At 36.3% G+C, this 17,631-nt stretch overlaps 1 protein-coding gene across 2 annotated transcripts; it reads left to right on the top strand.

Annotated features, from left to right (window-relative positions):
* The first annotated feature begins 2,864 nt into the window (after positions 1-2,864).
* On the top strand, positions 2,865-17,227 carry LOC132883527 (mucin-2-like). Of its 2 annotated transcripts, XM_060917238.1 has the most exons (21): positions 2,865-2,993; positions 8,939-8,993; positions 9,506-9,687; positions 10,071-10,132; positions 10,226-10,380; positions 10,876-11,057; positions 11,446-11,507; positions 11,601-11,755; positions 12,241-12,422; positions 12,803-12,864; positions 12,958-13,112; positions 13,591-13,772; positions 14,156-14,217; positions 14,314-14,468; positions 14,557-14,699; positions 15,265-15,326; positions 15,423-15,577; positions 15,666-15,820; positions 16,215-16,276; positions 16,363-16,511; positions 16,652-17,227. In XM_060917238.1, exons 1-21 carry the CDS (start codon positions 2,880-2,882, stop codon positions 16,741-16,743), a joined length of 2,583 nt encoding a protein of 860 aa, XP_060773221.1. In that variant the 5' UTR covers positions 2,865-2,879; the 3' UTR covers positions 16,744-17,227. The 2 variants fall into 2 exon arrangements, with proteins under 2 accessions (XP_060773221.1, XP_060773222.1); XM_060917239.1 differs by lacking the exons at positions 13,591-13,772; positions 14,156-14,217; positions 14,314-14,468.
* The last annotated feature ends 404 nt before the right edge of the window (positions 17,228-17,631 follow it).

Raw genomic sequence — 17,631 nt, 5'->3', positions numbered from 1 at the left:
TCCATCTCTGACTCGTTTTCTCATATGGGGTGGCTTTGGGGAACGAGGCCGCTATGGTCATTTGTTTAGCTTGTGGGGGGGGTTTAGCTCGTGGGCAAGTAGTTTGGAGTTTAAGAGACTCTTCATACTGTACCGGGTGAGTTTTCAGGTGATGGAACATATTTGTAGTGCTGCTGCCTTTCATGATGACAGTTTTTTTTTTTTGCACACTTTACAAATTGGCATTTGCTGTTCCACGTCCTCCTCGTGATATCCAAAAAATGCCAGATGACTGACCCCTTACTAGTTCTTTTAGGAACCAATTCGTGCACTTCCATTTTTAATTTGTTGCTGAAATTCACAGAGCTTACACGGTAGCCTATGCAACACCAGTGATTGCACGAACTGAATCAATGCTGTAAACTGAAACTAGAAAATCTTCCCGCAAGTTCCTTTCAGCACCTAGATGTCGCCCGGGATTGGTTGGAGAGTGCGTGACGCTATTGTTTTTTTACCCTTAGGCAGCCTCTCACGTTACTGCCTGAGGGACAGGGAGAAAACCACCGGAAAATGTTTTAAACAAACACAGCAAACACGAAACAAATGCAAGTCGGCAGATGACCATAAAATACTCGATAGTTACGATATAATAATTTTATGTATCTCACACAGAACTTTCGGAGATATATCGAGTATATTCGATATATCGCACAGCCCTAGTCTGAATCTTCGCTTCATATATATATATTTTTTAATTTATTTTCATTCAACTAGCCAGCTGGGCTGGCTAGTGACAGGAATTACCCACCAAATGACAAATTAAGTCGCCTCGGGTGACCGGACCACCGCGAATTTCGAGCCCTGCTTGATGTCAGGAGGGCCTGCGAAACAACAGCCATTAATTGTGACATACGAGTGCTAAGTACACTTAATGTTTGCTGGTGTTCTCCCAACAGGCATCCCTGTGTGTTTAAAGCAGTTTGTTTCACCTCTTCTGCTGCATTCATATTGGCAAAGTATCCTGTCAGATTGCAGGCACTTACGGGATGCAGGCACAGGGGAGAGAGGGGGCATCACAAACTGGTAACCAAGTCCAAGTCGTAATCCAGGAAGCATAGTCAGGGGCAGGCTAAGGTCAGTCGATGTTCAAACAGTGTAATGGAGACTAAACTGAATCAAGGTCGGGAATAAATGAAGCGATAAGGTCAGAGTCATGGAAATATGTAAACAAGAGAATAAGGCTCAGTAAGGTCAGGTTGGAACACTGAGCGATACTTCGCATTGTCTGTTTGTTTGTCTGAGTCTTATACAGGTGAGTAGGTGATCAGGAAACAGGTGTGTCTAGTATCCCCAGGAAGAGGGGTGCTGTGGTGCTTGGGTATTGTTAGTCCACCTGAACCTGCGCTTTCAGCGCTGTTACTGACAGTTATATGCAGCACCCTGGCTCCTGGTACACACCAAACTGAAGTGGCTGATTCTCCTAAAAGTCGAGCTAATTTCTGACTCTACGTGAGTGCTTTAAGATCGAATCCCCTATAACCCGAGCCCTTTCAGGTTTCTTAGTGGATGCATCACTGAGGACAGCAAACCTGTGAAACGGAGAGGAGTGATGCTCCTATGGGTGAGCCTCAACGGTAGCTTTGGCTCTGCAATTATGAGTCATCACCCATTCGGCCTGCTGTGAGGGCTCTAATGCCGGTCTTCATTCGAGAAATGAATAATATACACATCACAAATAAAGCTATCACTAACAGCGAAGGAACAATGACAAAACATCCTGCACTCAACACTGAACGAGCTGTCTGTCTGCTATGATGAGTGTTAAATGTAATATTATTGATGAAAAACAGAAATAAGGACATAGTTTATACACCAACACTGGCAAGAAACTCCTGGCAAATGATTCGAGAATAAAAGCTACATGTCAGGAACTATGTAATTTATCATATTCCAAAATCACAGATTTGTTTTTGTCATATTTACTGATATATAATACTACTTATTACTGCAATAGTACACATTTACTGTAATACAAATATTTCACTTCAGAAAAAAGAGGCCTTTTTGACTGCCCCACATTGGGGTAGTCAAAAAGTGGAGAAATTAATTATGGGGTCACAGATTTACATCATCTGACAAATGTGCCACACCCTCTGCTGCCTCTCTTTAACCCATTCCCCTGCCTTCTGTACAATGTGAGAAACTAGAAATGGATGTTGTAGGTCTGGTTGAGCCTGCTATTTACAGATACTGATGCATATTCACACTGACAAAGGATTTCAGGAAATAGTGAAAAGTCATATTCAAACCTTCAGTTATGTGATTTGTGACTGGTAAACTCATTCCTCAACTCCATCTTCATCTGGTCGGTAACCCAGTGACATTTATTACCGAATATAGCATTCAGTTCACCTGAATTTGCCACATTCTTGAAGCAGTGTATGAATGTGGTATCACCCTGTGACCAATACAGCCTTTGAGCAGCCATTTTACTTTTTACTCATTTGTGCTGGTTTGCTATCTCAGCAAATACCAAAAATACTTCATAATGTAAGCATGCAAGGTTCCATCACCTATATTTTCATATGCATGCAATACACATAATTTTTCCCCTTTATTTGCTTTCAGGCTTGTTTGTTAACTTTGCCTAAAGAAAGGTGACACTAGGGTGTGGTCTCAGTATATAGTGTGAACCACAGAATCGAAGATCCTCTGAGAGCATTAACATTATCTAATTTATCATCACATTATAAATTTTATTCTCACCTTTTCCTTATCTTGTTTAAATAAATAAATAAATAAAAGGCAGGAAACATCATTTGTTAATAATGTTGTTTTTCAGGTTGTCAGCCAAGCTGTGATTGGCTCCCAGGCCCTTTTGACATCACGGGTTTAGCATCATGACAGTAAACGCCTTGTTACACCCTCTGGTTAAATATCCCATTTTCCTGCTCCATATGTTACACTTTGCCACTGGACTGAGAACACTCTACCTCTGCTACCTGCGGATTCAGGTGAGTCATTACTTTACTTTCTCCCAAGAATCACCAGACTCCCCACAATCATTAGAATCACAAGCCTGAAAAATATAAAAATGTATCAGGCTCTTATTGACAATTTAAATATTAAGATGTTTAATATTCATTGAGGTATTATGCTTAAAAACATTATACACTACCAGTCAAAAGTTTGTACACCCCTACTCTACTCATTTACAGGTTTTTCTGTATTGTGATTATTCTCTACATTATAGAACAATACTGAAGACATCAAAACTATGAAGTAACATCTGGAACATATATGGAATTATGTGGCAAGCAAAAAAGTGTTTAAAAAATATGTTTCAGATTTTAGATTCTTCAAAATCATGAAATGATTCTTAAATACTGTATATGAAATGTCTTTTAATAGATAAAGAAAAACATTGAATTAGAAGGTGCGTCAACTTTTGACTGGTACTGTATTCACACGCAGTGTACATGATTAACTATTTTTATAATACAAAAGAAAATTGTTTTGAACACAAAGTATTTACAGTTGCGGTCAGACATTTACATACACTCATCATGGACATGAATGTCATGGCAATATTGGGAACTGTTCTTTTTCTGTGGCAGAATGATTGTACAACATACATTATTAATTATTAACATTATTAATTCAATGGTGCTGAATGCTCCAAAATGTCTTTAACTCTCCAAGACCAAGGCCTCTTAACTTCTTGTTAGTGATGATGATTGACTGCAGCTGGTAGCTTCTCTGTGCACAACATAAAAAAGGTTTAATTGACACTCACTGGATTGACCAACACACAGAACAATGGGGAAGTCCAAGGAGCTCAGTGTAAATCTGAGAAAGAGCATTATTGATTTACACACCCAGGAATGTCTCATGGAGCCGTTTACTAAACAACTGCAGATTCCAACATCAGTTCAAACAACTGTACATTAGTACATGTTACTGGGAAGTGAAGCCACTTTGTCAAGGTCTGGAAAAAGACCCAAACTGTCCTTTTCAGCTGAGCAGAAATTGGTTTGGGTGATCAGAAACAACCCAGGAACCACCAAGGCACAGACCTGCCATGAACTGGAAGCTGCTGGAACACTGACTACAGTTAAGCAAGACTCACATTGTAACGAACTGATAAGGTGCCACCCTAGACTGAAGCCTCTGCTCCAAAATTGATACCTTCAAGATAGACTAAAGTTTGTAGCTGACCACATGGACAAAAAAAAAAGCTTTCTTGAGGAAAGTTTTATGATCAGATGAGACAAAGATTGAGTTATTTGACCACAAACATCAAAAGGTACGCTTGGAGGAGTAAAGGTAAGGCAGGCAGTGATGGGAATAACGGTGTTAGAAATAAATGGCATTACTAACGGCGTTACTTTTTTTAGTAACGAGTAATCTAACTAATTACTTTTTACATCGTTATAACGCCGTTCCCGTTACTTACAATAAAATACTATGCGTTACTTTATTAAAGCTGTTCTTATCTAGCACGCTGCTTGTTCAGTCTTTCTTTCCTCTGCTTTAGTGTGGGGCAGGGAGATGCGAGACAATGGCATAGTAAGCCAATCAGAGTAGATTTGGACAGCATACGTAGGTAGGCTTCGCCTACTGCACTACTGCGCACACTTTCAATCGGAAGACAGCGATGGTGAGCGGTCAGCCCAGCACTGCGCTTTCACATTGGAAATACAGCCATTACTTTTCATTACTTGAAATAAAAGGCAAAAATGTCTAAGTGCAATGCACATTATGTCGAGGAACAAAGCATTTGTCCTCGTCAGTGACCAGTAATTAGTAACATAATTTTAATAACTACAAAAATATATTAAATTTGATAGATGTCTTATCTCACATTGTCCCACAAAAATATTAATATAGTGTAGATAACGTTACTAATTGGTTCTGTTAAGTGTCCATTTCAGTCATTAAACACATTTAACATTCACTTTTATTATGATTACACTAATTGAATGTGATTTTTTTTTTGGGGGGGGGGGTGACACAAAATGTAACGGAATAATTACTTTCCCTGGTAATTAGTTACTTTTATGACGAAGTAACTTCGTTACTAACTCAGTTACTTTTTGGGAAAAGTAACTAGTAACTATAACTAATTACTTTTTGAAAGTAGCGTGCCCAACACTGAAGGCAGGCAACCCTAAGAACAATGTACCAACTGTTAAGCATGGTGGTGGTAGCACCATGCTCTAGGGCTGTTTTACTCATGCATTGCACAAAGTGGATGGAATAATGGAGGAGGACTACCTCAGAATTCTTCAGCAAGCTTGGACGCAATTGGGTGTTACAACAGGACAATGACCTCAAGCACACATTAAAGCTAGATAATGGATAAAGCAGGATAACATTAAGCTTCAAACAAGTCCTGACCTCAACCCTATTGAATATACAGTAACAGTCAAAAGTTTAGACACACCTAATTCAGTGGGTTTTTTTTCTTTATTTTTATTAATTAAAAGTCCTGTCTTCATGTAATGATGGATGTCGTTTCTCTTTAGTTAGTTGAGCAGTTCTTGACATAATATGGATTACTATAGTTGTGGAATATGGCTATTCACTGTATTTTTATTATTTATAGGGATGAGCGAGTACAGCATTATCTGTATCCGTACTCGGAGTGGGCGGTGCCTAACCCGCAAGTGGGCGGGATTTAACCCGGAAGTGGGTCTGGTTGTCTTGAAACGGGCGGGGCTTTAACCAGTATGTTATTTTAAGCATGCAATTGATATGGGTTGATCAGAAATTGTTATATTTATTGCTGATTAGAAAACTATTTACAGGACAGCATCAGCATTGAGCTTCAGATCAATGGTTTTGATCACGATAGCAAGCGAAATTTACAGAACAAGTTTTGCAACAATGAATACAACACATGGTCAGCCCAGCACTGCGCTTTCACATTGGAAATACAGCCATTACTTTTCATTACTTGAAATAAAAGGCAAAAATGTCTAAGTGCAATGCACATTATGTCGAGGAACAAAGCATTTGTCCTCGTCAGTGACCAGTAATTAGTAACATAATTTTAATAACTACAAAAATATATTAAATTTGATAGATGTCTTATCTCACATTGTCCCACAAAAATATTAATATAGTGTAGATAACGTTACTAATTGGTTCTGTTAAGTGTCCATTTCAGTCATTAAACACATTTAACATTCACTTTTATTATGATTACACTAATTGAATGTGATTTTTTTTTTGGGGGGGGGGGTGACACAAAATGTAACGGAATAATTACTTTCCCTGGTAATTAGTTACTTTTATGACGAAGTAACTTCGTTACTAACTCAGTTACTTTTTGGGAAAAGTAACTAGTAACTATAACTAATTACTTTTTGAAAGTAGCGTGCCCAACACTGAAGGCAGGCAACCCTAAGAACAATGTACCAACTGTTAAGCATGGTGGTGGTAGCACCATGCTCTAGGGCTGTTTTACTCATGCATTGCACAAAGTGGATGGAATAATGGAGGAGGACTACCTCAGAATTCTTCAGCAAGCTTGGACGCAATTGGGTGTTACAACAGGACAATGACCTCAAGCACACATTAAAGCTAGATAATGGATAAAGCAGGATAACATTAAGCTTCAAACAAGTCCTGACCTCAACCCTATTGAATATACAGTAACAGTCAAAAGTTTAGACACACCTAATTCAGTGGGTTTTTTTTCTTTATTTTTATTAATTAAAAGTCCTGTCTTCATGTAATGATGGATGTCGTTTCTCTTTAGTTAGTTGAGCAGTTCTTGACATAATATGGATTACTATAGTTGTGGAATATGGCTATTCACTGTATTTTTATTATTTATAGGGATGAGCGAGTACAGCATTATCTGTATCCGTACTCGGAGTGGGCGGTGCCTAACCCGCAAGTGGGCGGGATTTAACCCGGAAGTGGGTCTGGTTGTCTTGAAACGGGCGGGGCTTTAACCAGTATGTTATTTTAAGCATGCAATTGATATGGGTTGATCAGAAATTGTTATATTTATTGCTGATTAGAAAACTATTTACAGGACAGCATCAGCATTGAGCTTCAGATCAATGGTTTTGATCACGATAGCAAGCGAAATTTACAGAACAAGTTTTGCAACAATGAATACAACACATGCAGTTGCAATTATGAAATGAAATGTAATGAACAAGAGTTTTCATACTCAACTTTCTTTTTTTAACTTTTAATTTTTTTTATGATCAGTGTGATTTTTTTTTTGTTGTTCTTTTTAATTTTTTTTATTTCCACACCAGGTGTGTGTGTGTGTGTGTGTGTGTGTGTGTGTGTGTGTGTGTGTGTGTAGCTTAATTTGTAATATTATTTATACCACTACTACCTAGAAAGTGTCAGACACTCAGTGCGTGAAGTAAAATAAAACTGGTTAGAGCCAACTGACGGTTTAAAAAAAAAAATTCCGACGACCGGCAGAGAGAGTGTGTGTGTGTGTGTGTGTGTGTGTGTGTGTGTGTGTGTAGCTTAATTTGTAATACTTATACCACTACTACCTTTATTTTTACATGAATTACAGCAAGAAAGTTTCAGACACTCAATACGTGAAGTAAAAAAAAACCTGTTTTTAACCGACGGTTAAAAAAAGAAAAAAAAATCTCCGACAGGCAGAGACGCAACGCAAGTCGCTTTCTACCAAGCACCACGTCTGAATAAACCCACGTTTACCAGAACTCTACTGGTTATAAGTACAAACTGAAATAAAAACAAACTTGAAGCTGAAGAAACCTGAAACGTTAACGGAAAAGACCCGCGAACCTGAGTGACTGAGGGAGAGACAGAGAGCTGTTCTCTGTGTGAGTGAGCAGAGCGGTGTGTGTAGGGGAGGGGCGCTGTGACGCTGTGTGAGGATTTTCATTCAGGCCGAGCACAGATATTGACTCGTATTACTCGTATAATACTCGTACTCGGCAAAAGTGCTTTATCCATACCGGATACTCGTTTCAGCCGAGTATCTGGCTCAACTCTAATTATTTAATATTTGATCTCAAACATATTAAGAAGGCAAGAAATTCCATTCATTTCCTTTTGACGAGGCATAGCTGTTAATTGAAAAGCATTCCAGGTGACTGCCTCATGAAGATGTTTAAGATAATGCCAGTAGTGTGCAAAGCATCATCAAGATAAACACTGGATACTTTGAAGAATCTACAATATCAAACATATATTTTTAACAGTATTTTTTTGTTTACCACATAATTTCAGATATGGTCCAGATATGGTTCATAGTTTTGATGTCTTCAGTATTGTTCTACAATGTAGAGAATAGTCACGATATAGAAAAAACTGTGAATGAGTAGAGTAGGGGTGTACAAACTTTTGGCTGGTACTGTAATTGTTTTAAGTATATCATTGTAATTTAAGTATAATCATATCATAAAAATAGAGTCACGATATAGAAAAAACTGTGAATGAGTAGAGTAGGGGTGTACAAACTTTTGGCTGGTACTGTAATTGTTTTAAGTATATCATTGTAATTTAAGTATAATCATATCATAAAAATAGATAGATAGATAGATAGATAGATAGATAGATAGATAGATAGATAGATAGATAGATAGATAGATAGATAGATAGATAGATAACATCAAAATAATCTTTATATTCTTTACTCTCATGTGGCATGAGTTTTGTCTAAACTGGTAACTGACAACTTGCCTAAAAGAAGTTTGTTTTATTACATTTTTCATTGTACATTTTAACTTTTTTATATTTCAATATCTATTTATTAAGTATCTATTAATTACATATCTGTCCATCATAGACGAACTGGAATATCAATTGATTTCACCTCCTACACCCACAGACACACTTTTCTTACACAGCTGATGAAAGTCTTTTCTGGAAACTTTGTTTACTTTGCTTAACTTTTACTACATCTATTTTTTAAATAAAATTTGTGTAAATATATTTTTATTTTTAGGTTATAAATAACACAATGGACTGGAGGCTTATACCGGCCATTTTGTGTCTGATTGGTAAGTGTTTCCTGTGTTCTCCCTGAGGATCTAAATTGTACAGTATCTCAGTTTTTGTCGTCCTTACATTGTCAATCAAATATAACACTTACCAGTCAAATAGAATGCACACAGTTAATAAATATGCCATCTTCTCTCACAAGAAGCTGTATTATTTAGCAAGACAATATGTGAATTGCAGTCGTGCAACATACAGACCTCTGGAAATGTGTTATATTGAACCTACACAGAAATTAGATTTGTACCCTTTATTTTAATATATTATACAATTTTTATATAACAAACTGCATAGCAAATCACAATATGAGAGCGAGAAAAAAGTTATTTGGCAGGTGTGATCCAGATTTCATTTCCACACTTTGTGAGAGTCTGAATGCGCTTCCAATTTTGTTTTTGGTTATGGGGAACTCTCATGTTATAGCCGAATTTCACAGTGAACACCATTGTGTGGTTGATATTTTTTTTTGTTTGATGGATATAGGAAATCAAACTTTGTCTTTCCTGTCTGACAGCCACAAATGCATCAGCACAGGCTACAACCCCGAGGCCAACTACAAACAGTTCAACAAATACTCCTCCAGTAGTTGCTGCAGCATTCAACTTGGCTTTTAGCATCAATGAAACCTTTGTTCAAGCCCTGGCCAATACCAGCTCTCCAGAGTTTGCAGAAAAAGCTAAAAGTATCTGTAAGCAGGTATGTTTAATTGTTAATGAAAATAATGATCCATTTACATTCTATTTTAATTTTCAGAACAAGACAAATAACTTTGTGCCTAAATAGTTCTACCCCCATACAAGACAATGTTTAGGACCTATAATGGTATAAATGGTGGCTTTCTGCCAAAAGGGCATACATACTGGTCACTTATGATTCTTCCTCTTGTTTTTCTATGTGCATATTGAACTCAATTATATTTGCCATGCAGTGTGGCAACTGTCTGCGTCTCAACATTTTATCTTTGTATATGACTTACCTGTTATCTTTCATAATATCAAGGTCTAAAAGTGAGTAAACTTCACTGCCAATGCATATGACTTCAGTGTTTATGAAAAATCTCTTCATTAATGTTTTTTCAGCTTGAACCAATTTACAAACAAAAGTTCCAAAACTTCATCAGGATGGTAATTCACAGTTTCAGGTGAGAAATAATATGTGAACTATTGCTCTGAATAATTATTTACTTTTGATGATTCAGTATTTCAGTGTGTATCTCACTGTGGTTACGTTTTAGGAATGGTTCTATTTTGGCAAACTCCACCCTTGAATTTAGTGCGAATGGCTCCATCCCAAATAACACCATAGTGCAAGGCACTCTTGTTAATGCAACTACCACCAACTCAAGCTTGAACATTCTTGCAAATTCTGTAAATGTCACCGAGGTTCCTGGTCAGTATACAATTTCAAAGATGCTGCACTTAAATAATGTTTTGTTCATGTAAACATTCTAATTCCTATTTAATCTCTCAATAAATATGCCGTCTTCTCCCTCAAGAAGCTGTATTATTTAGCAAGACCATGTGTGAATTGCAGTCGTGCAACATACAGACCTCTGGAAATGTGTTATATTGAATCTACACAGAAATTAGATTTGTACCCTTTATTTTAATATATTATACAATTTTTATATAACACACTGCATAGCAATCACAATATGAGAGCGAGAAAAAAGTTATTTGGCAGGCGTGATCCAGATTTCATTTCCATACTTTGTGAGGGTCTGAATGCTCTTCCAATTTTGTTTTTGGTTATGGAGAACTCTCATGTTATAGCCGAATTTCACAGTGAACACCACTGTGTGGTTGCTATATATATATATTTTTTTTGTTGTTGTTGTTGTTTGCTGGATATAGGCAATCAAACTTTGTCTTTCCTGTCTGACAGCCACAAATGCATCAGCACAGACTACAACCCCGAGTCCAACTACAAACAGTTCAACAAACACTCCTCCAGTAGTTGCTGCAGCATTCAACTTGGCCTTTAGCATCAATGAAACCTTTGCTCCAGCCCTGGCCAATACCAGCTCTCCAGAGTTTGCAGAAAAAGCTAAAAGTATCCGTAAGCAGGTATGTTTAATTGTTAATGAAAATGATGATCCATTTACATTCCATTTTAATTTTCAGAACAAGACAAATAACTTTGCACCAAAATAGTTCTACCCCCATACAAGACAATGTTTAGGACCTATAATGGTATAAATGGTGGCTTTCTGCCAAAAGGGCATACAGTACATACTGGTCACTTATGATTCTTCCTCTTGTTTTTCTATGTGCATATTGAACTCAATTATATTTGCCATGCAGTGTGGCAACTGTCTGCGTCTCAACATTTTATCTTTGTATATGACTTACCTGTTATCTTTCATAATATCAAGGTCTAAAAGTGAGTAAACTTCACTGCCAATGCATATGACTTCAGTGTTTATGAAAAATCTCTTCATTAATGTTTTTTCAGCTTGAACCAATTTACAAACAAAAGTTCCAAAACTTCATCAGGATGGTAATTCACAGTTTCAGGTGAGAAATAATATGTGAACTATTGCTCTGAATAATTATTTACTTTTGATGATTCAGTATTTCAGTGTGTATCTCACTGTGGTTACGTTTTAGGAATGGTTCTATTTTGGCAAACTCCACCCTTGAATTTAGTGCGAATGGCTCCATCCCAAATAACACCATAGTGCAAAGCACTCTTGTTAATGCAACTACCACCAACTCAAGCTTGAACATTCTTGCAAATTCTGTAAATGTCACCGAGGTTCCTGGTCAGTATACAATTTCAAAGATACTGCATTTAAATAATGTTTTGTTCATGTAAACATTCTAATTCCTATTTAATCTCTCAATAAATATGCCGTCTTCTCCCTCAAGAAGCTGTATTATTTAGCAAGACCATGTGTGAATTGCAGTCGTGCAACATACAGACCTCTGGAAATGTTATGTTGAATCTACACAGAAATTAGATTTGTACCCTTTATTTTAATATATTATACAATTTTTATATAACACACTGCATAGCAATCACAATATGAGAGCGAGAAAAGTTATTTGGCAAGTGTGATCCAGATTTCATTTCCATACTTTGTGAGGGACTGAATGCTCTTGCAATTTTATTTTTGGTTACGGAGAACTCTCATGTTATAGCTGAATTTCACAGTGAACACCACTGTGTGGTTGCTGTATATTTTTTGTTTGTTTGTTTGTTTGCTGGATATAGGCAATCAAACTTTTTGTCTTTCCTGTCTGACAGCCACAAATGCATCAGCACAGACTACAACCCCGAGTCCAACTATAAACAGTTCAACAAACACTCCTTCTGTAGTTGCTGCAGCATTCAACTTGGTCTTTAGCATCAGTGAAACCTTTGTTCCAGCCCTGGCCAATACCAGTTCTCCAGAGTTTGCAGAAAAAGCTAAAAGTATCCGTAAGCAGGTATGTTTAATTGTTAATGAAAATGATCCATTTACATTCTATTTTAATTTTCAGAACAAGACAAATAACTTTGCGCCTAAATAGTTCTACCCCCATACAAGACAATGTTTAGGACCTATAATGGTATAAATGGTGGCTTTCTGCCAAAAGGGCATACATACTGGTCACTTATGATTCTTCCTCTTGTTTTTCTATGTGCATATTGAACTCAATTATATTTGCCATGCAGTGTGGCAACTGTCTGCGTCTCAACATTTTATCTTTGTATATGACTTACCTGTTATCTTTCATAATATCAAGGTCTAAAAGTGAGTAAACTTCACTGCCAATGCATATGACTTCAGTGTTTATGAAAAATCTCTTCATTAATGTTTTTTCAGCTTGAACCAATTTACAAACAAAAGTTCCAAAATTTCATCAGGATGGTAATTCACAGTTTCAGGTGAGAAATAATATGTGAACTATTGCTCTGAATAATTGTTTACTTTTGATGATTCAGTATTTCAGTGTGTATCTCACTGTGGTTACGTTTTAGGAATGGTTCTATTTTGGCAAACTCCACCCTTGAATTTAGTGCGAATGGCTCCATCCCAAATAACACCATAGTGCAAGGCACTCTTGTTAATGCAACTACCACCAACTCAAGCTTGAACATTCTTGCAAATTCTGTAAATGTCACCGAGGTTCCTGGTCAGTATACAATTTCAAAGATACTGCATTTAAATAATGTTTTGTTCATGTAAACATTCTAATTCCTATTTAATCTCTCAATAAATATGCCGTCTTCTCCCTCAAGAAGCTGTATTATTTAGCAAGACAATGTGTGAATTGCAGTCGTGCAACATACAGACCTCTGGAAATGTTATGTTGAATCTACACAGAAATTAGATTTGTACCCTTTATTTTAATATATTATACAATTTTTATATAACACACTGCATAGCAATCACAATATGAGAGCGAGAAAAGTTATTTGGCAAGTGTGATCCAGATTTCATTTCCATACTTTGTGAGGGTCTGAATGCGCTTCCAATTTTATTTTTGGTTACGGAGAACTCTCATGTTATAGCTGAATTTCACAGTGAACATCACTGTGTGGTTGCTGTATTTTTTTGTTTGTTTGTTTGCTGGATATAGGCAATCAAACTTTGTCTTTCCTGTCTGACAGCCACAAATGCATCAGCACAGACTACAACCCCGAGTCCAACTACAAACAGTTCAACAAACACTCCTCCAGTAGTTGCTGCAGCATTCAACTTGGCCTTTAGCATCAATGAAACCTTTGCTCCAGCCCTGGCCAATACCAGCTCTCCAGAGTTTGCAGAAAAAGCTAAAAGTATCCGTAAGCAGGTATGTTTAATTGTTAATGAAAATGATGATCCATTTACATTCCATTTTAATTTTCAGAACAAGACAAATAACTTTGTGCCTAAATAGTTCTACCCCCATACAAGACAATGTTTAGGACCTATAATGGTATAAATGGTGGCTTTCTGCCAAAAGGGCATACATACTGGTCACTTATGATTCTTCCTCTTGTTTTTCTATGTGCATATTGAACTCAATTATATTTGCCATGCAGTGTGGCAACTGTCTGCATCTCAACATTTTATCTTTGTATATGACTTACCTGTTATCTTTCATAATATCAAGGTCTTAAAGTGAGTAAACTTCACTGCCAATGCATATGACTTCAGTGTTTATGAAAAATCTCTTCATTAATGTTTTTTCAGCTTGAACCAATTTACAAACAAAAGTTCCAAAACTTCATCAGGATGGTAATTCACAGTTTCAGGTGAGAAATATGTGAAATATTGCTCTGAATAATTGTTTATCTATACTTTTGATGATTCAGTATTTCAGTGTGTATCTCACTGTGGTTACGTTTTAGGAATGGTTCTATTTTGGTAAACTCCACCCTTGAATTTAGTGCGAATGGCTCCATCCCAAATAACACCATAGTGCAAGGCACTCTTGTTAATGCAACTACCACCATCTCAAGCTTGTACATTCTTCCAAATTCTGTAAATGTCACCGAGGTTCCTGGTCAGTATACAGTTTCAAAGATACTGCATTTAAATAATGTTTTGTTCATGTAAACATTCTAATTCCTATTTAATCTCTCAATCAATAGTCACAACAAACCCAACTTCAACGCCTCAAATCGTAACTGCAATTTTCAACTTGATCTTCAGCATTAATGAAACCTTCGATGCAGCCCTGGCCAATACAAGCTCTCCACAGTTTTCAACAAAGTCTAAACAAATCCGTAACGGGGTATGTATTATTGATAATGCTTCCATTAACAATTTATCTGATTCTTTTAAACAAGAGTCACTTTGCCACCTGAGCAATTCTGCTGCCATATCAGACAACCTGAAAAAATCATCATAGTTCAAATGTTATCTTTCTGTTAAGAAGTAAATCAGAACTTGTCTAATTTTTGTAGTCACCCAATATGTCAGTTCAGTTTCTCTAATTTCTGAATATTATTTACATTCTATTTTAATTTTCAGAACAAGACAAATAACTTTGCGCCTAAATAGTTCTACCCCCATACAAGACAATGTTTAGGACCTATAATGGTATAAATGGTGGCTTTCTGCCAAAAGGGCATACATACTGGTCACTTATGATTCTTCCTCTTGTTTTTCTATGTGCATATTGAACTCAATTATATTTGCCATGCAGTGTGGCAACTGTCTGCATCTCAACATTTTATCTTTGTATATGACTTACCTGTTGTCTTTCATAATATCAAGGTCTAAAAGTGAGTAAACTTCACTGCCAATGCATATGACTTCAGTGTTTATGAAAAATCTCTTCATTAATGTTTTTTCAGCTTGAACCAATTTACAAACAAAAGTTCCAAAACTTCATCAGGATGGTGATTCACAGTTTCAGGTGAGAAATATGTGAAATATTGCTCTGAATAATTGTTTATCTATACTTTTGATGATTCAGTATTTCAGTGTGTATCTCACTGTGGTTACGTTTTAGGAATGGTTCTATTTTGGTAAACTCCACCCTTGAATTTAGTGCGAATGGCTCCATCCCAAATAACACCATAGTGCAAGGCACTCTTGTTAATGCAACTACCACCATCTCAAGCTTGAACATTCTTCCAAATTCTGTAAATGTCACCAAGGTTCCTGGTCAGTATACAGTTTCAAAGATACTGCTTTTAAATAATGTTTTGTTCATGTAAACATTCTAATTCCTATTTAATCTCTCAATCAATAGTCACAAACAGCTCTACAACAAACCCAACTTCAACGCCTCAAATCGTAACTGCAATTTTCAACTTGATCTTCAGCATTAATGAAACCTTCAATGCAGCCCTGGCCAATACAAGCTCTCCACAGTTTTCAACAAAGTCTAAACAAATCCGTAACGGGGTATGTATTATTGATAATGCTTCCATTAACAATTTATCTGATTCTTTTAAACAAGAGTCACTTTGCCACCTGAGCAATTCTGCTGCCATATCAGACAACCTGAAGAACTCATCATAGTTCAAATGTTATCTTTCTGTTAAGAAGTAAATCAGAACTTGTCTAATTTTTGTAGTCACCCAATATGTCAGTTCAGTTTCTCTAATTTCTGAATATTATGACGTCCAATTCAATGGACATGTCAATTATATATGAATTTGAACTTTTCTCAGTGTCGTCTCAGTGAATTCATTATTTATTACCTTTAACTACATTTAGAACTAAATGCGATAGACCAGTTTATCAGTGTATTTGACACTTCTGTTAACTCACTTGATCTTTTTCGAATTTCTTTTAGGTTGAACCATTGTACAAGAAAGCCTTTCAAAACTTCCTCCTCATGCAAATCCTAAACTTCAAGTAAGAAGGAGGAGATGGCTCTGAATGTTTATTTCTTTGTTGATTAACGGTTGAATTTTAACCTGTATGTCTTTGTGTAATTTCAGGAATGGTTCTATTTTGACAAATAGCACTCTGTCTTTCGGTCCTGGTGGCAGTGTTACTGAGGCCCAAGTGAAAGACACTCTTCGCAAGGGACTTGCCAACTTGAACTTCTCTGTTGATCCAAACTCCATCAGTGCCACCCAGATCCTTGGTCAGTATCAACATGCGAAGATATTACTGTGTTATTTATTTATTAGTTCTTAGTGTCCAAACTTAAATTTCTTGTTTATTTTTAGGTTTAAATATGTATTTTTGTACATTTAATTTCATTTATGTGTTTATATGTTGCAGGTAATTCCATGCCACCAGTGATTGCCAGCTCACTTTCCATGATATGGCTGTCTCTTCTATCACTTCTACTTTCAGTGGCATTGCACTACTAGCTCTAAGCCTGACCAGGAAACATACACAATAACTTGAATAGTGTATATTTCTATTAAACAATCCAGCATATTGTACTGAAGTAAATACACACAGTTTTTCTTCATAAATATAACATGTAAGTTTGCTTTTGACAAGAAATACAATACTGAAGATAAAGGGAATTTGGAGTAATATATTTAATTCTTCTAAACTATGTATATATTTACATGAGAAATCAAATATTTTTATTTGCTGAAACTGGGGATTTAATGAGGGTGGTGACTTGCCTGAACATTTCTCCACATCTGAACAGTCTTTCCAAGGATTATTGTCTTTCATTCATTAAATTTAGTCAACTGGAACATTCTTTAAACACTTGTGTAGTTGACAGTATGTGTATACATTTGCTGTATCCTCATATGTAAACCTTCATGTAACTTCTGTATGTCACTGTACCAATTTTATAAACATCAAATAAAGTTTTACATTTGGTTTGATAGCCAACTTACTGCTCTTCATATTATTATTATTATTATTATTATTATTATTATTATTATAAGTAGTAGTTGTAGTATATGCAAAACATTTGCACGGTTTTCACAGATAATTTCTGCCATAGAAACATAAAAATCAGCAAAACTCTTGATCCCTTACTGGAATGGGGTGCTTTGGGAATTTGGAAATGATTGGAATTAGGTTGTCACAGAGCAACACTCTGAAGTAGTTCATTGATCCATAGGGAAGATTTCGGGACGCTTTTATTTTTAGTCAGAAGATCATGCAGGCCAAACTACAGTAGTCATGAAAAAGACATGAAACTTGACCATTATGTAACACATGGTGAATCTCACAACACCCTCGTATTACTTGAAATATCATAGCAACTACCTAACAACACCCTAGCAACA

The sequence above is a fragment of the Neoarius graeffei genome, chromosome 3 (assembly GCF_027579695.1).
Source record: "Neoarius graeffei isolate fNeoGra1 chromosome 3, fNeoGra1.pri, whole genome shotgun sequence".
In the NCBI taxonomy this organism is placed as follows: Eukaryota; Metazoa; Chordata; class Actinopteri; order Siluriformes; family Ariidae; genus Neoarius; species Neoarius graeffei.
This window is presented reverse-complemented; position numbering and strand designations above follow the sequence as displayed.